Here is a 24,063-nt window from a genome sequence, read left to right on the forward strand (position 1 = left end):
GGAACAGAGAAGAGAGGAATTTAGGAAAGAGATTAATACATATTTAGAGACAAACAATAATGGCGAAGTGGAACCGATTTATGTGTGGGACGCAATGAAATCGGTAATTAGAGGAAAGCTGATAGCCGAGATGTCTATGATGAAGAAAGTTAAATTGGAACTTTATAAGAAAAATAATGAAAAGTTAAGAGAACTGGAACGAGAATATCAAAACACGAAAAAGAAAGATGTATATGGGTTAATCAAAGAATTGAAGATTAAAATACAAGACTATCAGTTGGAAGAGATAGAGAAAAAGAGTAGATTTGTGAAACAGAACTATTACGAGGCGGGAACTAGAGCGACCAAATTATTAGCAAGACGTATACGGAAACAACAGGAAATGAATAGCATTTGTAAAATTAAGGATTCTAGGACAGGGGAGGTCAAATCAGCACCAGAAGAGATAGAAAAGATATTTAAAAAACATTATGAAGACCTATATACTCAGCCGGAAATGGAAGGGGAGGAAGAAATGGAGGAATACTTAGAGCAGTTAGATCTGCCCTCAATAGGACGGATTCAAAATGCCAAAATCACGGCAGCAATTACAATAGAAGATGTGACTGATGCTATAAGTTCGTTTAAGAATGGTAAAGCGCCTGGGAGTGACGGGTATCCGATTGAGTACTATAAAATGTATAGAGAAGAATTAGCACCGATATTGGCGGCCTCCTTCAATTGGACATTGAAAAAACATAAGATCCCACCTTCATGGAATGAAGCAATAATTACGGTAATACATAAACAGGGGAGGGACAAAGAACTGTGTGGGAGTTATAGACCTATTTCTATGTTAAATGTTGATTATAAAATCTATACGAAAATTATAGCTAGAAGACTAGCAGAAATAACTAAGGATATGGTCGGAGAAGAACAGACTGGATTTATCTTGGGACGCCAGACGCATGATAATGTAAGGAGGGCTATACATATTGTCGAGCAGGCACAGAGGACTAAAACGAGCACGTTAATTGTGTCAATAGATGCGGAGGCTGCCTATGATCGTGTTTCATGGAGGTTTCTCTATGCTGTACTTGGAAGGTTCGGTTTTAATGAGGAGGCGATCCATTGTATAAAGTCTTTATACCAGCAACCAACTGCAAGAGTCAAGGTAAACGGAAGTTTATCTGATAGATTCATATTACAAAGGTCTGCAAGACAGGGTTGTTGTTTATCTCCGACATTGTTCACTTTTTTCATTGAACCATTAGCACAAGCAGTAAGACAACATGAGGGGGTGCATGGGGTAAAGATGGGAGGAACGGAACATAAGATAGGGCTTTTCGCGGATGACGTGATAACATTCCTCGAACGGCCGAATGAATCGCTTCCTGCTTTGAGTGAAATAATAAGAGAGTTTGGGCGCTTTTCTGGATACAAGATCAATATAGCGAAAACACAAGTGCTGACTTTAAATTATAGACCAAGTAGAACTATACAGGATACATTCAACTTCAGTTGGAATCAAAAAAGTATAAAGTATCTGGGAGTAAATATAACTAAACATATGTCTACATTGTATGAAGCCAATTATAACAAAATAAACCAAGAGATCCATAAGGATGTGGATAGATGGTCGACGCTGCCGCTGGACTTGAGTTCTAGACTGGAGGCTGTGAAAATGAATGTGTTAGCAAGGTTATTGTACCTGTTCCAGGCACTACCAGTAGAGGTCCCCCAAACCCAATTTGATCAATGGGATAGACTTATAACAAGGTTCATATGGGCTGGGAAAAGGCCACGGATAAAATATAGAACACTACAGTTGCCGAAAGAAAGGGGTGGATGGGGTCTCCCTAATTTGAAGAATTACTATTATGCAGCTCAGATGAGATATATTGGATGTTGGTGTGACTGGGGGTACACAGCTAGATGGAAGGATATAGAAATAAAATATAATAATCAACCAATACAAAATATTGTGGGGGATAGACAAGCATATAAAAATATAAAATCTAAATTGGATCCGATTACACAGTTTACATTAGAGATTTGGTTTAAAGTAGTTAAAAAATATAAATTGGAGGAGGATATAAAGGTGTTAAGATGGATAGCTTTTGATAGTGAATTCAAACCGGCCAAATATGACCAGGGTTTTCAGAGATGGGGTGACAAAGGAATGACGGCATGGTGTACCTTAGTAAAGGACGGGCATCTTAGGTGTTATGAGGATTTAAAGAGAGAATTTGAATTGGATAAGCATGAAATCTTCAGATATTTCCAATTAAGGGATTATTACATGAAAGAAATCAAAGCCAAATCCCCCAAGGAGGTGAATGGTGTAGTCCAAATCATGATAAAGAAATATGCAGGGATAGAAACTCGGACCATATCAGCCATATACCAGAAGCTGATGGGAAATGAAAATCATTCAACGATTTATATAAAAGAAAAATGGGAGAAGGAATTGGACATTGAAATTACAGAGGGGGATTGGATAAACATGTGGGGAGTACACCATTCATCTACTAACTCAAGGATGTGGAGGGAATTCTCCTGGAAAAATTTGAGTAGATTCTTCATAACACCTAGGATTAAGAGCAAGCAGGTACATAAACAGATGTCATGCTGGAGAGAGTGTGGGGAGGTCAATGCAAACCATTCACATGTCTTTTGGAAATGTGCTAAAATACAGAACTTTTGGGAACTGATACATGGACACTTACAGGATATACTGGGATACGAGATTCCAAGGGAATGTAAAGTGATGTATTTGGGGGATTTAGAAGGAGGAAACATACAAGAAGAAGACAGATACTTGGTGAAAATTTTATTGACTGCAGCAAAAAAAACTATAACAAAATCGTGGTGTCAACCGGACACTCCCAAGGTTGGGACATGGACTGAGCTGATAGAACAAATATTTGTGATGGAACAACTAACATATAGACTCAGGCTACAAGAGGAACAAATGGACAATAAATGGTGGAAGTGGACCAGATATAAGGACTCTAACAGAGAAACGGACAATTGAAAAGAAAATGTGAATGTAAACACTGTCTGTGAAATGTATGTGAAAGCTATGTATACAAATGTGATGAGAGGAGGGTTGCCACACCCATTTATTTATTATTTTTCATTTATAATTTACCTTTTTTTATATATTGTATTTCATTTCGGATTTGTTGATGTTTGTGTATTGTGAATATTTGTTGATGTTTTTGGAAAATAAAAAATTTTGAGTGAAAAAAAAAAAAAGAATAATAGGCTTAAATCTGATAAAATAGCCCAAAGGGAGCCACATGATAAAATAGCCTATATAAGGGAGACATTTTCCCAGCCGGTCACAGTGTCCGGTGCCGGTGGACTTTATAATTACCGGCCAATTAAACATTTTAACGGTCAATGGCACAACGTATGCTTCGCCAATATCTTTATATATACAGACAGACAGACAGACATAGAGAGAGGGGGGGGGAGAGAGAGATAGAGAGAGAGAGAGAGAGAGAGAGAGAGAGAGAGAGAGAGAGAGAGAGAGAGAGAGAGAGAGAGAGGTAATGTTCATGAATCATGGAGACTTGTAGAGGATTGATTGAATAGCCATTAGACACCTGGCACCCCCTCAAGAACCACTGGGGGGCCCCGGACCACTGGTTGAAATCCACTGTCAGTAAGAAAGTAATGACGTGCTGCCGTGCATATCACCGAAAAAAAAAAAAAGAAAAAAAAGTAGGCCTATACCTCTGCCCTCATGAAAGTCAGGCAAGACTGACGTTAACCTTTATTTTATTTAGAACATAAGATGAAACCAAATGGACCCTGTGTTCATGAATGAGTTAGAGCTTAAAATAGTGAAAGTCGGAAAAAATGCATAACGCACCAATGGATGCGAGCGAGGCAGCAAGTGGAGTAGACTACAGAGGCGCACATGGGTATGGTAGCTACCGTACCTTGATTACAGGAGAAAATAATAAAATGTACTTCTTAAAATGAATTCATCATGCTTGTTGCTAAGTATTGGCAACATGACTGGTGTATTGCATGAGTGCCTTCCTTCACACGTGCAAAACAACAGCCATGTTACCATACCTTAGCATTTGCAGAACTGACGCTGCTGGCGGGATCGCGCAGCCGAGGAGGAGGAGGAGGAGGGCCTATTCGTGGACTCTTTTCATTCTGTCTGTCTGTCTGTCAGCATATTCATTACATTACTCCGTGTGAGTAGCCTAATGGCAAAGCATCTGGATAAATCACTGTCTGTCTGTCTGTCTGTCTGTCTGTCTGTCTGTCTGTCTGTCTGTCTGTCTGTCTGTCTGTCTGTCTGTCTGTCTGTCTGTCTGTCTGTCTGTCTGTCTGTCTGTCTGTCTTCCTTCCACACTGTGTGGACAAATTGAATGAATTTTGATATTTTTATAAATGAATTAATAGGCCTACTGTCATTGCATTTCCATTTTTCAATTATACACCGAATAGCGCAATTAAGTAGGCCTAGGTCAACGAGTCAACCCAATTAGCACTCCCGCAGCTGGTCTGATTGGACTCTGACCAGCTCTGCGCTTCTCAAAGTTACATTAGATCATTTAAACCATTGTGGCATTATTCTCAGCCAACTAATGATAGTCTATTCTGCATTCTGGTTGTCGTCACCCCAAATAATGGATTACTTCTTCATATAATTAATATAGGATATAATGCAGCAGCACTCTTTATGTGCAAAGCCCTCTTCTATAATGATCAGATTCATTTTTACTCACAACAGAGTAAAATATATTTAAACTCTTAGGTCTGCATTGTTAAATGCAACGGAACAGGCAACAATAGTGGATGGCAATGGCATAGAATTGAATGGTTTGGTCTGTATTTGAACTGGAATGAGTTACTGCTTAAAACGAATACAATTAAACCATTGATATAAGAATCACTGTACATTTACAGAATTAAATTCTGTAAAAAAAAAAAAAAAAAAATCTGAGATTTTTTTTTTTTTTTTACATGACATGTCACGCGTACCTTCGCGGAACCATCGTGTAAAGACGCGATGCGTCCAGACGCTTTGATGCAGCGCAACGTGTGCCCCGGAGTGCCACTGGAGCAGAACTAACGCATGCATGCACGCACGCATATGTAAACAAAAAGCCATTTGGCACACATGCGTCGCTTCGCTTAGCTGGCACGGAAAAGCCGCCATAGTGTGTGTGTGTGTATGTGTGTGTGCGCGCGTGTGTGTGTAATTCAAAAGGTGTTTCAGACAATGACTCAACTGTGTGAGTGCGTGTGTGGCAGCTCGCCGTCATCCCCCACTAGAGCCCTGCAAGCCCGTTGGGACCCGACCAAGGCCCGCCATAACGGGCCGGGCTCGGGCCCGGGTTTCTATATTTCACCTTCGGGGTCCTGGGCCGGACCGGGCTCGGAAAAATTTGCAGTGTGAAGTTCACCCTAGACTTGTGGGCATGACGTCTCAGTAGGTGCGCTAGCTGGAATGGAGGGGGTGTGTGGGAGGCAGCACCCTAGGCTATGGGTTCTCTCACTTCTCACGCTCTGGTCTTACGTATCTATAGCAACACTGTAAAGCGCAAACTCTCATGGTCGTGTCATGAGTAAATTAGCCAATGAGCCGGCCGCAATGAGCCGAGGGTTTTTCTAGACACCAGACCCCAGGCAGTAACACAAGAGTAAACACTGACAACACTGGAGCAGTACAGCAGAATCACTGTCATTTCTTAAATAAATTGCCCTGTAATTCATATTGATTCCCTAACCTCCCGTATCAGTTCATTACGGGACGTGTTTTTTAATAAATGGGATGATTCTCTGTATTTTACGCGACGGTTGGTAACCACGGCAAGCCGACAATAATCAATGCCTGATTTTCTGCTGCGAGGACATACAGTATCATCCAAAAGGTGGCTTAAGGAAGATTTCTTATATTACTTGTGATGTGAGTGTTCCTGTGTTCTTATCTTGGGTTTGTTATTAATCAGAGTGCAAGTGCACAGCTGAGAGTGTAGCTGCCCCAAGCACCAGTGAAAGCGCACACCTGAAAATAATTAATTAATAATAATAAATAAATAAGGTGTCGGTCTTCGGGCCGGGCTCGGGCTTTAAATAGGGGCACCAACCTGGTGTCGCGCTCTATCCCCCACCCCTCTGGACCAGATTCTGTCCTAATCAGGGGACTGTAATTTAACGTAAATTAAGCCCCAGATTCTAGCCCCCCTGAACTAACAAAAAGATTTTTTTTTTCACATGCGATCGTGTCACTTGGGCAAGTGCAGTAATATAGACACTATTTTATTAGGCTTACAGATATGGGGGCGATTGACAGTATATGATTTATTTTTCTCCATATACCTCAAGAGAGCACCTGTGCTCACTTCGCATGGTATCAAACATGACACACGTGCATATCTCCTTCCTTGCATGGGCAGTTCTGGCTGTGACGTCAGTTATCTCCATACATGGAGTTACGTGCTCATACGGACACTCATACATAGCTGGAGCGGTTAGCATCACTCAAAACGTATCTAAAAAAATTAAGATTGAAGACAGTGTGTGTGTGTGTGTGTGTGTGTGTGTGTGTGTGTGTGTGTGTGTGTGTGTGTGTGTGTGTGTGTGTGTGTGTGCGTAAATTCCATGGTGGTCCAACTCTAAACTTCGCTCAGTCCATAACTCCAACAACACTGTGTCCCAAATATCTATTGATGGACGCAGCTCAGCTTAAAATACGCCAAGAGAAATTAGAAGCGTGTGTCAGTCTTTATCCATTTTTAGAGGCGCTGTTCTCCTTTGCAATGTCTCAACTATTTAGACGGGTCTGGCAGCAATTACCTGCAGCCACCACGATTAGAGTGCAGAGGCCCTGCCAGCGTCTGCTTGTGTGCTCTGCCCCACTTAATGTGTTTAATCTGTCTGCCAGTGGTGCACGCTGTGTGTGTGTGTGTGTGTGTGTGTGTGTGTGTGTGTGTGTGTGTGTGTGTGTGTGTGTGTGTGTGTGTGTGTGTGTGTACGTGTGTGACTGCACGTGTCTGCCTTCGTGCGTGTACACTTATGTCTATGATTATGGGTGTGGTGGTGCTGTGTATGTACGTGCAAGTGTAAATATGTGTATGGCTGTGGTAGTGTATGTGTATAGGTATTTGTGTGTGTGTGTGTGTGTGTGTGTGTGTGTGTGTGTGTGTGTGTGTGTGTGTGTGTGTGTGTGTGTGTGTGTGTGTGTGTGTGTGTGTGTGTGTGCTGAGAGAGTGTCAGTGACAGATCTGGGGTAAGCCAGTGAGCCTTGCCATGGCAGTGGTTTGAGAGCTGGATTAGAACTGCAGCCACATAACAGTGAACACTGGACCAGGACGCATCCTATGAAACAAAACCTTGTTACGACGAGTCCACTCTATAACCACTAAGGGCGTATGAACTTAAAACCAGTGGTGGGATGCGTGCGTGCGTGCGTGCGTGCGTGCGTGCGTGCGTGTGTGTGTGTGTCTCTTTTCAAATCAATCTGCACTTTGAAATGCATTCAAATACAATTATAAAGTTGCAATAAATGTATCTCTATTGGACAATCAGTACTAAAGTTAAGTTATTTCCATACCATACTGAAATTAATGGATTCCAATGGCTTCCTCAGAAACAAGCAAACAAACAATGGCATGCTTTGGAACATGGCTGAAGTGTACCATGAGTCAACAGGCTGAAGGTGCCAGAGCAGCGGTGTGGTACTTTAATGTGGTGCTCGGGGGCATCACACCCTGTGGTGCCAGCTTCAGTCTGCCTTGGAAAAGATTCAACAAGTATCTGGACCTCTATTAATACGTTATGACAGCATTCTTTTACAAGAAAGCCTTTTAGTAAGATTGTTCACAGCGGTGTGTGTGTGTGTGTGTGTGTGTGTGTGTGTGTGTGTGTGTGTGTGTGTGTGTGTGTGTGTGTGTAAGCTTGGTCAGAGCCAACACGCAGAGCTGAAAAATGTAAAAGGATACCAAAGCTGTAAACACGGTCAAGCTCTACTTGACCATGTTGTTTCTTAGTAGAAGGATGTCTGTTATGATGAAAATGTACTCTATAAGGGGGAACCCTCATCAATCTCACACACACATCAACGCACACATACTGTATGCACTCGCACACACACCAGGCACACATACACACAAAGAAAAAGCTGAATATATAAAATATCCAGCTATCAAGCTACCGTATATCAATTCCCTACCATACAAACACAACAGAGAAATCATGTATGCAATATATCCGTTTTGTTTCTGTGCATTAATCTAATATTTTCATTTGTATATGTGCAGTTGTCGGTTATCCAAGTGAATGTGATACTGTTTATTGATGTTTTTGGTGTTTTATAATCCTATTAACCCATTTAGGCCTAGAATTATTGAATGCTTTAACCAGTGAAAAATATTTTTATTTTTGAAAAAGTCGTGAAAATGTGTGCAAATCTTTGAATCTATCCAAGCAAACGTCTATAACTCAAATTTTGCTTCTGGGGGGTCCCTGGAACGAAATATTTTGAGATGGGGGTCCGTGGCCAAATACATATCATTTTGGGGGTCCTTCACATGAAAATGTTTGAGAACCACTGACATAGTAGTCTCTCAAGAACAGACTAACTGAGCTCCATTTAAGTGAAAAGGACCTTTTCTTTGACGATGGCTAGCCAGATTGCTGACATAGAAACAGGTTTTTCAAAAAATCTTAGAAGGATTCAATTGACTTTCAAAGACAAATTCTAATTTTCACGATTTTTCAAAAATAGCAGATCTACAAGCTCGCAGCGTGGGACTCGGTGCTGCGCTGTGAGCTTGTATATCTGCTATTTTTCAATAGTTAAAGCATAAAATAATGATACACTATAATGTGTACCTGTTCTAAATAGGTTGAGGATGGGCCTTATTGCATTGACACAAACGTAAAACTTCATTAATTCATTAATTCATTAATTCATTCACAGCATGTCATGACAACCTGTGGTCTGGACAGCTTACCTCAGTGCTCTGCTCAGCTTGTCGTAGTTCATCTGGGGTTTGCATTTCCGGGCCCCCCACAGTCGGGCCACCTCGTCGGGGTCCTTGATGACGAACTCCCCGTAGTCGCCCTGCCAGGCGATGACGTCGTGGTACTCCTCCTTCCTCAGCAGCTCCAGGATGAAGTGCCACAGCTGGATCTGCCGGGAGCCGGGGCTGGACTCAGGCTTGTAGGCCCAGTCTGGGAAGGCAAACCCTGGGTTGGTTAGAAAGACGGAGATGGATGGACATCAGTTGATTTTGTGGGGCGACTACACTACACTAGTGGTTCTCAAACTTTCTCATGTCAAGGACCCCCAAAATTGACAATTTTTACCCCCCATTTGAAAAGATTTTTACGGCTCTGGCAGTGATTCTCACACCAAGAACCCCCAGTTTGACATGCATTATAGGCTACGGACCCCCATTAAACGGCATTTCTATCTCTGGGACCCCAATTTATATTGTGAAATCAATGTTAATTTAACTCTGAGAGTGTACAAATGGAACCTGATGGGTCCTTTTGGTTTAATTTGTACACTCTGAGTTACAGGCCCATAAGGGTCCATTTGGTTCCTAACTATCATTTAGCTGGGGACCCCCTGGAACTTCCTCAAGGACCCCTGCACTTTGAGAACCACTGCACTACACTAGTAGTAAAGATACTGCTACCGGTAGTATTTGTTTTGAGCGAATATACAATACAATAATACAATACAATATTATTCAAAACACGGTAGATTTTTTCACCGCAATCTTTCTGTTAGCAGCTTAGCAGAAGAGGACATTCAAAAACAAATTTTAAAGATATTTTTAAAAACATTTTCATGAACACCGCGTTGTGATTGGCTGAATGCCCTTCCGGTCTAAAGAGGAGTTGACAGCTTCCTGTTCTCAACTTTTAGCAGGCGGAATTACGGACTCTGTAGTATTCCAAGATCGCGGAAGAGATAGTCTGGCTTGCGACTACACATATAGCGCACGCGCACACGCACACGCACACGCACACACACACACACACACACACACACACACACACACACACACACACACACACACACACAGCAAGACCATATTTGTAATGTTTCAAATCACACTCTTATCAATTTAGGAGAATGTGTGTTTTAATCATTTTCATCGCAGTGACTAGGGGTCGAGACCAAAACGTGTTTTAAAGCAACCTCTACCGACTGCAGCTGACCGCCAAGTCACCTCTGTTGCCAACAAGACTGCGCTAAGAATAAACATGCCCATATGCTGTATGTTGACCAGGATTATGGTAATTGATTAAAAAATAAATAAAAAAATAAGGCTTGGCGAGCAATGTGGTTTTGCTCCTCAGTGGAAAGTGGACTACTGAAGGCAGAGTCCATGGTGAGCCAGGAATGGCAGTGAAGGCCAAAAAAAGAACCAAGCCGTCTGGTGAACAGCAGCAGGGGTCACAGTAACAAGGGTTGGACTCAAACAGTGATCCCTTCCAAACAAATTCCAATTCTACCAACAAACCACACATCAGGCAGACCTATCCCCGACGCCCACAGCCCCCGCTGTCCCAGCCCACTGTTGGCTTTGTGTAGTTCAAGTTTAAGATGTGATTACGATTACGAGGAAGCAGCAAGGGGCTATTTGAAGCCGAGTCACTTCTATCTACGGCAGAAGAGGATTACACAGGTGTCTGTACATGTGGTGCTGTGGGCCCCATGTCCTCTGTCTGCCATCGTGGTCTATAGCCCAATCTGGGTCCTCGTGCTGGACAGAGAAGCCCCCGGGCAGGAATAGAACGGAGTCTCTCTCCTCGTTCATACGTCACTAGCTCTCCTTACATGCCTCCTATGGCTTCTCCATCTGTCCTCCTCCAGTTCACCTCAAAGCACTCAAACCAGGGCTAGGCAACAAACCATCATTTGTAGTAAGTACACACGCACGCACACACACACACACACACACACACACACACACACACACACACACACACACACACACACACACACACACACACACACACACACACACACACACACACACACACACACACACACACACACACACACACACACACACACACACACACACACACACACACACAGGTCAAACCTGTAATAGTGAAAGTCAGTGGTGGTGTCAGTGGGCCTTGTGTGGAAGAGCTTGCGTCTATGAACACACTTTTACCACCACCTCTTTCCGCTTCTGCTGTCACTATTTCCTATAGATGGAGGTAAACATCATGTCCTGTCCTGTCCTGTTCTGTCCTCTCTCACTCTCTCCATTCCATCCCCACCTTCTCTTATGTCTCTCCTCCCAGAGCTAGACGGAAACACCAGGCGGAAACAGAGCGAGGGTGTAGGTATGTGACGCTCTGTGTGAGTAAGAGCTTATGCAGCAGTGTTTGTAAAGACAAAGAATTAATGAATGATTATTAAGCCATGTGTCAGTGCATGTGTGTGGGCGTGTTTCTCCAAATGTACCCGCTTGTAATAATTTATGTTCAAGTATGTAAGAGCCAATGAATATTGACTAATGGGTAACCCAGCGTGCACTTTCGTTGTTTCGTGCGTGCATGTCTTAGTGTACTTGGAGGGGCGGCAGTGGCTCAGGGGTAGAGTGGGACTGAAAGGTTCGATCCCGGGCTCCCCCAGAGTTAGTGTCGAAGTGTCCTTGAGCAAGACTCTGAACCCCTAATTGCTCCTGATGTGCAGGTTGGTGCCTTACATGGTTTCCCATTCACACACACAGTGAATGTGTGTGTGAAATGTGAATGGGTGAGTGTAATGCACAATCTATGTAAAGTTATTTGGATAAAAAGCGCTAAATAAATGCAACATTTACTTGTCCAAATGTAAAAGTTTGCAGATTTTTTGTGCCAGGGAGTGGACAGAAAGTAATTAAGCAATGAGTAAGCCAATGTGCCTGAGCGTGCACAGTGCACACATGCAGGGCCGTGCACGTGTACCACTCATGCACACGCATGTGTTCAACAGCACTTTGACACGTTTTGTGTGCCAGGGAGCTAATCAACAGAGAATTAAGTAATGAGTAAACCAATGTGTGCATGTGTGTGCACGTGCGTGCGTGCGTGCGTGCGTGCGTGCGTGTGTGTGTGTGTGTGTGTGTGTGTGTGTGTGTGCTTGCACGTGCACATGTTTGCTGGCAAACATTGTGGACACTTCATCATCCAAAGGATGTGACACATCTGTGCCATACAGACGGGTTGGTAATACTGAGATAGTCGTACAAAAATAGTGGAATAGTGTGGAGGTTCTCAAACACAAATCTTCTCTTCTGGGGGTCCCTGGCACAAAACATTTTCAGATGGGGGTCCGCAGCCAAATACATGCAAATGTGATGGTCCTTGACATGAGAAAGTTTGAAAACCAAAGGAATAGCGATTTATCACACTTATACAAACTACTGAAATAAATAGCAGGGTTGAAGGATACGAGTTCAAGCAGGGTCAGGGAGCCAGCTTCCCTTGCCCACCAGCCACTGTAGCTGACAGATGCCAGAAGGCACTCGAAGACACTTGCACTGCTTTACAAACCAAATACAGTCCAACAGGACCCGTGACCCATTTCTGGTTACCTGCCAACATGGCATGTAACAGTAGACTTACTATTTAGGCCACAGTCACAATTTACCAGCATTTGGCTGGGTGGCTGTCAAGTATTCATTTCCCACCGTGGCTAATTAGTCAGCAGTGGCAATGCTATCAAACTGTTCAATAGACAGCACATACACAACAACAGTAGAATCACACATGCGGAACTGGATAAATAGGCAAATGGAGACGGATTGCATACAAACAGTTACTTCCTCGCTCCTACTTGGGAGGATAACATGACCTCGACCTCTGTGGATCTAAAGCAGGCGGTGGGATGTACTCCCAGCATATACATAAATACATCCAGTGTTTGCAAAGCTGTCAGCTCTCAGCGACAACAGAGGAAATGAAACAGCAGCAACATGTAAAATCAACAGATTATGGACGTACTCGGCCTGTCAATGGATTTACTAGATGGCAGACAGAGAAAGTGAAGGAGCACTAGCTAGCCCAGATAATCTCTGCTACAGTGGAGAGCGCTCTACCATTTAGCTTCTGTTGCATAACACTTAATAATGTCAATAGCACATCTGTCACTCCCTCTCAGCACTCACTCAGGTTTGTGCTATGGCAACTGGCCAGCAGCATCTACGTCCATAAATACAGAAAAGGGTTTTATTTATGGATTTAGTTAAGGATGGACAATGGACATGCTTTATTGTATAAGCAAATGAAGCAATGTGTTTTAAAACAGGGGTCTTCAATGTTTTCAGGCCAAGGACCCCTTCCTTAGCTAAGAGAGAGATGAAGCAGGGACCCCCTCTACATATTGTATGAATGTGTGATGCAGATTTTCATCGATAGAGAGAGATTCATAGACTTGTTTGACAGCACTGTCATCAGTCTATGTTGGTTTTGTGTTTTTAGTTAACTTGACCTTTCACATGTTTGTAAAAAATATGTTTGATGTTCTCTGTAAAAAAAAAAGAAGAAAACTCAATAAATATATTGTTAAAAAAAAAAAAAAAAAAAAAACTTGACCTTTCACTCTGTACTTGGTCTGCTCTTACTTCTACAACAAACCTATTTAAAAAATAAAGGCTACCCTACCCCTCCCTCATACACTCACTGGTTGAGAGACTCACTGGTTGAAAATTAGACTCGCACTAAATGGCTCCACCAAGAACTTTGGGAAGGTTTGGGGTCCTTTCCTTCATTTTGTTACAAACCTGAATCCATCTCTGATTGAGGATATACTATGAGGATGCATGAGGTCCATTGGAGTTTGGATATGATGGGTTTGCTGTGTCGTGTGTGTTGTCCTGCTATGCAGATTATATGGATTTCATAGATATGGATATGTGTTGTTTGACTGATGTTAATGTTGTTTGCTTTTGTTTTGTTTTTTGATTGTTGTTGTCTTGCCCGTTTGTGCTCGCTTGTCTGTAACAACATATTTTCTTTATCCTATATATTTTTTTTTATTGTTGTTTTGGGCGAAAACTGCAATCCTTATACCACTGTTGTATATTTGATGTTTGCACAAAAGAAGCTGCTACTCTTATTATTGTACCACTTCATTGCCTTAAATGCTTAATTTGAAAATCAAATAAACAAAGTTAAAAAAAAATTATAATAAAAAATAAAGGCTAAAAATAAGGCTACAAGCTCTCAACGCCGCGCAGCGCCTCGCAGTGCGAGGCGTTGAGAGCTTGTAGATCTGTGTATTGTTTAATTTGACTAGACACTTTGAACTCTCTGAATGAGACCGCTAACCAAATCTCCTGTTTCTGTAGCGTAAGGCAGCTTGATTGATGTACACGTACACCCCCTGGACAAGACACAAGACAGTTTAGAAATTCACATCACTTTGTCGCTGTCGCAGTGGCTTCTGCACACGCTCTAAGACACTGGTTCCCAAGCACTGGGTCGGGACCCGTTTGAGGGTCCCTTAGTTTTTGGTTTCCTGCATTTAGTTTTTTATTATTATAATTTCAAAACATTTAAAAAAGCTATTTTATTCAAGAATTAAAAACTAAATTCAATGTTTTTTTCCCCCCAGTAATTTCATGAATGTAAGAAAAATCGAAGAAATTCCTTAACTAGTTCAGTGCCAAACGACTTTCAGATCAACTATCTCACTATGGACTTCCGTGCCAAACGACTTAAATCGACTTTTACTTAGAAAAAAAACAAAAATAACAAAAAAAAAATCTTTTGATTTTTTTTTTTTTTTTTGGACCCCATTAAATCTAGTAAACATGATTTCAATCGCGATTTTGTATGTTCCACCCCCATACAACCCCATCTTTCATACAGGGCAGCCATCTTTGCTTACATAACATGTAAAACATAATGGCTATTTTTTCAAGAATGCCTGAACGGATTTCCAATCTGATTTTTTTGTTTGAAAGCTGTGAACAGCCTGCACAAACATGGTGCATGATCTGTGCATGGGCGTGCATGATCTGTGCACTATAAATTACATGGAAGTCTATGGAGATTTATGGCAATATGAGCCAAAAAGCCCATATTTAATTGGCAGGGAGCGAGTTTTAATTTAGAACACAAATGTAAAAGAAGTAGTGATAATAGCTGATCTATAAGCTTGCGAAGCGGCGCATTGTGAGCTTGTAGATCTGCTATTTTCACTAGTTCGGGTCCCGGGCCGAATGTGTAATTTCTCTTTTGGGTCACAGGCTAAAACGTTTGGGAACCACTGCTCCAAGACAACTGATTTTGAGCGGAATCACCAATTGTGTGTGCCGTTCTCTTCCGGGGCGGGCCACGCATATGCTCTAAGTTGTGTGTGTGAACTGTGAAGACATGTGGTGATCCAACAACTCATGCTCTATTACCCCCGCCTCTCCCCCTCGTCCTGTTAGGGCTTCCACTGCTCAAACAAACACTCCTCCTCATTATCAGGCAATGAACACACATAGATCACTCCCCTAATGATAACACGCTCGCTCTCCCACTCACACACACTCACTCCCCCGGCACAGGGTCATGCACTACCTCCCAGATAAAACTTTTTGATAGAAGAGTGATTGCATTGAACTGCTCTGTCTGGTGGTGGCCAGTATCAACTTGGGGCTTGCGATCAGATGCTCTCTTTCCATCTCTCTCACACACACACACACACACACACACACACACACACACACACACACACACACACACACACACACACACACACACACACACACACACACACACACACACACACACACACACACACACACACACACACAAAAACATTGTGACAAAACAGAGATAAAACCAAATCACAAATTCAGAAGTATGACGCCAGGCCACTGGCCAGACCTTGTCTCTGTGTAAGTGTGTGTGCGGCTGTGCGCTGTGTATGGCATGCATACCACTGACTCTGTAATGATCACTTTGACTTTGGCAGGTGCCACAGAGGTCACCAGACACACACACACACACACACACACACACACACACACACACACACACACACACACACACACACACACACACACACACACACACACACACACACACACACACACACACACACACACACACACACACACACACACACACACACACACACACACACACAAGCATTACATTTCAGGTCATTGAGTGAAATGGATCTATGGCAGAGTCAGAGTGCGACGGGGACGGACTGGCCAGGCTGCTGTTTGAATAAAAGACATGAAGACACATGACTCAACGCTACCATCTGTATCCTCAGCAACAGCAGGCCCATCAATGTAACAAGCTGTGTGGACTGTGTGTGTGTGTGTGAGAGTGTGAGTGTGAGTGTGAGTGTGTGTGTGTGTGTGTGTGTGTGTGTGTGTGTACGTGGAGTGAGAAACTTGGTCCAACTTCCAGGTTATGCCTGTCAAACCTCTGCGACATAAAAGAGATGAGTGTGAGCCATGTGCGCTACACACTGCTGCACTGCCCCCCCCCCCCTCCACTGATCCTGTGTGTGTGTGTGTGTGTGTGTGTGTGTGTGTTACATTGGGGATTATGCTAGAGGAATGCTGTGAGCTGGAGTTAGAACAGGTGTCTTTGTCCTTCCATCCTCCCCAAGCTCGCCATGGGCCGAGCTGTCCTGGTGCACACGCAAACACACACACACGCGCGCACACACGCGCACACACACACACACACACACACACGAGGACTCTGGAATCTGTGAAAGTGGGGTGAGAGAGAGTGAGTGTGTGTGTGTGTGTGTGTGTGTGTGTGTGTGTGTGTGTGTGTGTGTGTGTGTGTGTGTGTGTGTGTGTGTGTGTGTGTGTATACTGTGCATGTATGAAGTTGAGTCAAGATGAATCAGTGCCAGAGAGAGAGAGAGAAAGGGATCGGAGAAGAGAGAAAGAAAGAAAGAGAGATGAGACAGACAGAAAGAGGGAAGTCAACAAAGTATAACCTCACTCCCCCCACCCCACCCCCACTTAACCTTCATGACCTCAACTCTCTCTCTCTCTCTCTCTCCTCTCTCTCTCTAGCTCCCTCCCTCCTGGGGGAGACACCAGATAGCCATTACCCCCCCCCCCCCCCCACAACACACACACACACACAAGCATCAATAATTTAGTGGATGGTGTGGAGGGTTGAGGGATCGAGGGTGAGTCTAATCTCTGCCGTGGGACACACGAGTGAGGGAAGTGTGCCAACACTGTGTGTGTGTGTGTGTGTGTGTGTGTGTGTGTGTGTGTGTGTGTGTGTGTGTGTGTGTGTGTGTGTGCACGACAAGTTGGGGGCAGGTGGCAGAAAGCGGGAAGATGAGAAAGGGAGGGGTGGGGGTGGCCGAGAACGGACAGAAAAAGAAGGAGGGAAAGACGAGATGGGGTGAGCCTTATGACAAGCGGAGAGGGGCTAGAGTGGGGGGGGGGGGGCGAGAAAGAAAGAAAGAAAGAGAGAGAGAGGGGGTAGAGAGAGGGAGAGAGAGGATTTAGAGAGAGAAAGAGAGGGGGAACAATGGTTGGAGTGGGACAAGGAGAGAAGGAGACAGAGTGGGGTGGGGAGAGGATAAAGGGTGTGATGAGATCATAGCTCGTCTGCTAGTCTGTTGTCATGCGGGTCAGATTGCCCACCGCTCCCCCTCCCTTGTCTCCATCTTCCTCTCCCCCTTCCTCCCTCCCTCCCTCCCTTCCTCCCTCGCTGGGAAGTGCGGATGCCTGTTTTCCTCTGTGTGATCTCCGTGGCAGCCTCCCCCCCACAGCCCTGGGGAACACTGCTGCGATTTCCAGCTATGTGAAGACACTCCGACAATAATCAGGAGGAGGTGAGAGGGGACTTAAATGAAATCAATCAGAAAGATGGGAGTTGAGAGAGATGTTGTTGAAGTAGGGAAGGAATGACCGAAAAACAGGCCAGAAGATGCGAGTGGACGGAGGCCCAGAGTCGCTACACAAATGAATGAGGCAACCGTGGCGTGGCGTGGTTCTTCTTCTCAAGAACTTGTTGTGTCTACACTGCCGTTTGAATAAAAGACAATTCATTTGATTGTATAGCAAGCATGTAAAGGACAGCACAGATATGTGGCTTCCATGTGGCTACACTGCCAACAACTTTTGTTATGGTTCTCTACAATATGACAGCAGTTTTCATATTTTCAAATATGGCCACCATTTGGACAGCCCTGCCCTTATCCAAAGTGACTTTGACAACAACAGAGTGGTGCCATGCCACTGAAACGGGTGGTGGGGACCCAACCAGTGTCCTGGGATCACCTTGGTCTTCACTCACATAGCAACATCCTTGTTGCAGGCAAACATCCGAATGGATCCCTGACCAAGTGTTGCACTGTGATGCCCAGAGTAGTTCACACTAGCCAATAACAGCCCCAGTGTTCACTGGAGAGAGGAGGAGGAGAAGACGGGAGCTGATGGAGAAAGTAAGGAAGGCCAGCTAAGACAAAGCAAACAAGTAAGGCAGACGAAGAAAGAAAGAAGATAGACACTAGGCACGCAAACCAGCAGGGGAGTCAGACACACACACACACACACACAGAGTAATGGTAAGGAGAGACTTAACTAACAAAGACAGTTGTTGACTTAGGATATTTTATTTTACTTCAGCCATGGTGAGTGTCTGTGTTTTGTGTCTCGGTTAAGAATGACCCCGGCCACCACACTCACGTGCACACACACACACACACACACACACACACACACACACACACACACACACACACACACACACACACACACACACACACACACACACACACACACACACACACACACACACACACACACACACACACACACACACACACACACACACACACACACTACACACACACACACTCTTGTCTTTATGACAAGCATCCAGATAAGTGACATCGCCTCAAGCACCACGAGCAGGGAGAGAAAACAGAGTAAGACAATGGAGGAGGAGAGAAGGATGGAGGGATGAAGAAAGGCTGGGCAGAGGGCAAGACAGAGGAAAAGAGAAACTGAAAAGAGGAGAAGAGAAAAGAAGGGTGGGTTGTAAAGCAAAAGCAGAACGATTGGGGCAGGGTAACCAGAGACCATGTGCCCTTGCATCCCCCAAAGAGAGAATGTGTGTGTGTGTGTGTGTGTGTGTGTGTGTGTGTGTGTGCGTGCGTGCGTGCGTGCGTGCGTGCGTGCGTGCGTGCGTGCGTGCGTGCGTGCGTGCGTGCGTGCGTGCGTGCGTGCGGAGTCTTCCCACAAATCCATTAAACATTCATTAGACCAATGCTACTGGGAGAGGACTGGGACAGCAGACAGAGAGAGAGTAAGGAGAAACGGGAGAGCTCGGAGATGCATGGGAGAGAGTTATGAGAAAACAAACACGATGGAAGAGAATAGAGAATACAATATGCTGGATTTCACTTTATTTCAGCTAAATTAGTTCTTTTCCCCCTTTAAAATACTTATTACTTATTTATTATACAACTTATTCTGTTACAAGAACAACAAAAAGTCTTTGCATTGATCTAAAGCAGTGTCCCCCACCCAAACGCACTCACAAACGCTACATACAGTACTTCTCGTAAAACCGAGCTATTTCTGAAACTTTTTGAAAAGAAAATTTGTAATGTAATGACCCAAAAATGCAAGTTATGATTTTGTGCAACTTGTTAAAACTGTTGGACTACCTCCAAACAGACATGGCCTGTGATCTTTGGCACCACTGATCTAAAGGGGCACGTACCTTTTAGGCGAAGCCCGAACTGGCGAAGTGGGGAAATGTCCGATACCGTAGCGATCTGGCGAACGTCTTCTGGACAGGGCGTTTATCGTGCGCTTGCCCAGGCCTTACGGCCTGGGCATAAATATAACGATTGCATTCACCACGGCTTCGTAACTCGCGCGGCGCTCCGCCGGCCGCGCGGCCCTGGCCCGCTCTTCGCGGCCACTCGCGCCTGCGGCGCTCGGGGGCGAAGAGCAGGACCAAGGTCCGCTGGCCTTCGCGCCGCTTGCAGTGTCGTGGACAATCGATTCGCCAGATCGCTACGGTAGGAGACAAATCCCCACTTCGCCAGTTCGGGCTTCGCCAGAACAGGACTTTCCCATCTAAAGCCACTGAAGTGAAAAGGAGGGGAAGGAAAGGGAATAAAATGTATTTCTTTTTTTTCCCTCCGCTGGATTCAGACGATCTTTAGGGAACGCTTTTTAGCCTCTGATATGAACAGGTCAAGGGTTGGAGTCTGACTGAAGCACCGCTCAGAGGAAGATGGAAGCTGCTAGATACTGTATGTAGATACACATGCAGCGATGGTGGGTGTGGGAACCTGCGCGTCGGTTCAGCAGCACCGGGGTGGAATATCAACATCTCCCCCCCGGCCACAAACGATAGTAAATTCTGACTGTGGCAAGCAGATGGAGTTTGTATTAGCTGCACTCAATGTGAACTTTGGCAGGCCAACGTCTGTCAAGTCCCACTCAGTTCAGAAAACTTTGTCAAATTAGGAAGAAAAACAAAACACTGAACAAAGTTTCTTGAATTAATTGCTGTAAAAAGGGAAACAAAGGGTTCAAAATGTCAATTAATTTAGAATGCATATCTCAAAACAAGACACTTTGAGAGATCCTATACATTTTAGAGAATCCTGTCAAATTAGAACACAGAATTCCTGATTTCTGTAAAGAATAAAGGTAGATCGTCGCTGATATCCAATAAACTACCTTGGGTGGCCTGATCTCAGCTCAGAAGACCACCACACGCTAAACTAAGTTGTCTCATTCCTTGGGTTATTTCCTTGAAACTCCAACTTAGCAACATGGTGAACAAAGAAGACACCAAAATAAGACAGAGAGAGAGAGAGAGAGAGAGAGAGAGAGAGAGAGAGAGAGAGAGTGAGAGAGAGAGAGAGAGAGCATTATCAGTATTGCGTTAGAGGCCAACATGGTGTGTTTCCATGGGGACAGGAGGGCTGCTGCTGTTGCATGGGGGGAGGGGGGGGGGGTAGTAACTTCTTCTCTACGAGGAGGAAGTCTCACTGCCGAAGAAGAAAACGCACAACTTCTCCATACTGATCACACTATTCCCTGCCTCGCCTCAGGGCAAGGAGGGGATATCACACATGCACGTACGCACGCGGGCGCGCACACACTTAAAACAGACAGCAGTATACTTGGCTGCTCAACTATTTTTGGAGATTGTAATATTCAGCATGTGCTGCCGGTCATTCAATCAAGACAACGTACCATGTAAACCCGCAAAGAGATGTACACACGCACACACACACACACACACAGAGTGAGAGATAGAGAGAGAGACCACGAGACAATGACACACAGAGAGAGACAGACAGACACACACACACACACACACACACACACACACACACACACACACACACACACACACACACACACACACACACACACACACACACACACACACACACACACACACACACACACACACACACACACACACACACACACACACACACACACAGAGAGAGGTGGGGGAGGGCTGTTGGCCTTGAAGGGGCCAAAAATAGCCCCTGATACACACACACTAGGGTTATTGTTTCGACAGGGGGAGAGCGAGAGAGGTAGTGAAAAGAAGGGAGGGTGGGGGAGAGAGAGGGTGAGAGAGAGAGAGAGAGAGAGAGAGAGAAAGAGAGAGAGAGAGGAGAGGATTGATGAGAAGGAGCGGAGAAAGCAGGATGAGGAGAAGTGAAGAACAGGATGATGTAAGGCCAACATCTCTCTCTCTCTCTCTCTCTCTCTCTCTCTCTCTCTCGCTCTCTAGTGAGCAGACCGAGGCCTTTTCCAGGAAATGGAAGGGGAGGAGTCAGAGGAAAAAATGGGGAAAGGAAAAAAAGGAAAGAAAAAGGCAGAGTGGCCGACAGGCCCAGTGTCCAGGGGGTGGGGGGGTGGGGGGGTGGGGGGGGGGGGTGCAGTGTGTTGGAACAGCCTTACTGTAAATACTTTACACTGTTTGACGGACTGGAAGCTACACTGGTGCCAAACATCACAACTCTGCCGACTCTAGAGAAAAAAAAAAAACACTGCGGCGGTTGAGTGCATTTTTGGGCTCGTCCTTGACTAAAGAGCATTTTCCGAAGTCTAACAGTTAGTCGACAATTTCACTGATTTGTTAGGAGAAAAACAAAGTAAAAAAAAAAAAGATTATCTATAGCAAAGTAGCACGAGAATGTACTAACCAAGCAATGAGACACTGTCAGTTAAATGTAATGGTTCAGAATAATGATGGAGCAAGCCTTGTATTATCACACACACACGCACACACACACCGACCCCGAGAGGTTTCTGAGGACCCAATGGTTTTAAGCAAGAGGCCCCGCGCGAACAGCTAAACAAACTAGCAACATGTACACACACACACACACACCACAACTATACACGGGAGCCTATGAGAGAAGACAGAGTAATACACACACACACACGCACACATCACATGGGAACTGAGACTGAAAGAGGCAAAAGGTACAAAGATCCACTGCAAACCCTGTAGAGGATGCGTGCTGAGCGATACCGTTTATGTGTGCGTGCGTGCGTGAGTGTGCACATGCACACAGACACACGCCTCAAGGCACACATGCTCCATGACAAGCGGGACAACTGTACAACATTTTCTGTGCTATTCCACTCATAATCTAGCCTGCTCTGTGTGCACAGCATGTGTGCACACATACACACAGACAGTGTGCACGTGCGTGTGTGTCTGTCAGGACAGCGTGTGGTCCCTGGAGGGTGTTAAGCGCAACAGAATAATATTGTGTCAGAGAGAGAAGGGTCCTGATTTTTCCCAGGGTGCTGCTGGGTATATTTACCCTCACCAAAGTAACAAAACACTCCTGAGACATTAGCCTCTCCCCATAGTGCACGCACGCGCGTACAGTTGTCGCACGCACGCACGCACACACACACACACACACACACACACACACACACACACACACACACACACACACACACACACACACACACACACACACACACACACACACACACACACACACACACACACACACACACACACACACACACACACACACACACACACACACACACACACACACACACACACACACACACACACACACACACCTCATCTACATGCTGCATAAATGGAAGAGAAATGTGCAAATGGCCGACTATAACTTAATCCTCTCCCGATTGAAGTCAAAACTGCAGACTCACTCCCAACTTTCTGGCATAAACTGAAGACGCATCTCTTCAGACTGCATCTGTACCCCTTCTTTCTTCATTGATGCTAGCTACTATTCAGACTTATCTTAGTCGTGTCTTCTCATTGTTTTGTTCTTAGGTTTGTTTTCTTGACCACTAAAATGTTGCACAGATGTAGCCCAGGACATGCTCTAATGATTTAGCTAGGGCGCCCGAGTTTGCGACCTTCGGGGTCGCCACAGCGGCCAAGTCAAGTTGGGCTCCCATCGACTTTCTATTCAGGAGGAAAATACCTGGGTATTTAAGTAGGATGTGAGGGGTGTGAACTGTGAACTAGAGGATGCTGAATCCATTGCAAGCATTTGTTTTGCACAAAAAAACATTCCTTGGGCTACAAATGGCCCCAGAAAACGCCCACCAAAACTGTGATGAAAAGTGATGAGTCATCACTTTTCATCACTAAACCGTCGTTTTCTGGGGCCATTTGTAGCCCAAGGAATGTTTTTTGTGCAAAACAAATGCTTGCAATGGATTCAGCATCATGACAAACCCCTAGTTAGACCTCTCACATCCTACTTAAATACAATTCTGAGTATTTTCCTCCTGTATAGAAAGTCGATGGGAGCCCAACTTGATTTGGCCGCTGTGGCGACCCCGAAGGTCACAAACTCGGGCACCCTAGCTAAATCATTAGAGCATGTCCTGGGCTACATCTGTGCAAAATTTGGCGCTTTATGACAAATTTGCACGAAATTAACATTTGCTCCCCTTAACGCCCCGAACTATTTCTTGAGGCATTACACTGTGCTCTCCTCTTTTCTATGCATGTGATTATTTACCTTGCTTATTGAAGTCACTCTGGACAAGAGTGCCAGCTAAATGCCAAAATTGTAAAGTGTAAGAGTGCAAATTGCAT

At 44.6% G+C, this 24,063-nt stretch overlaps 1 protein-coding gene across 1 annotated transcript in view; it reads right to left on the reverse strand.

Annotated features, from left to right (window-relative positions):
- Window positions 1-24,063, reverse strand: part of erfl3 (Ets2 repressor factor like 3) — an 82,743-nt gene that overhangs the window by 26,462 nt on the left and 32,218 nt on the right. Inside the window, exon 2 of the mRNA XM_080747204.1 lies at window positions 8,970-9,204. Within this exon, the coding sequence (XP_080603330.1) occupies window positions 8,970-9,204 (235 nt within the window). The remainder of the gene's footprint in view (window positions 1-8,969; window positions 9,205-24,063) is intronic.

This window comes from Nannobrachium achirus (genome assembly GCF_963921795.1).
Source record: "Nannobrachium achirus genome assembly, chromosome: 2".
Lineage (NCBI taxonomy): Eukaryota > Metazoa > Chordata > Actinopteri > Myctophiformes > Myctophidae > Nannobrachium > Nannobrachium achirus.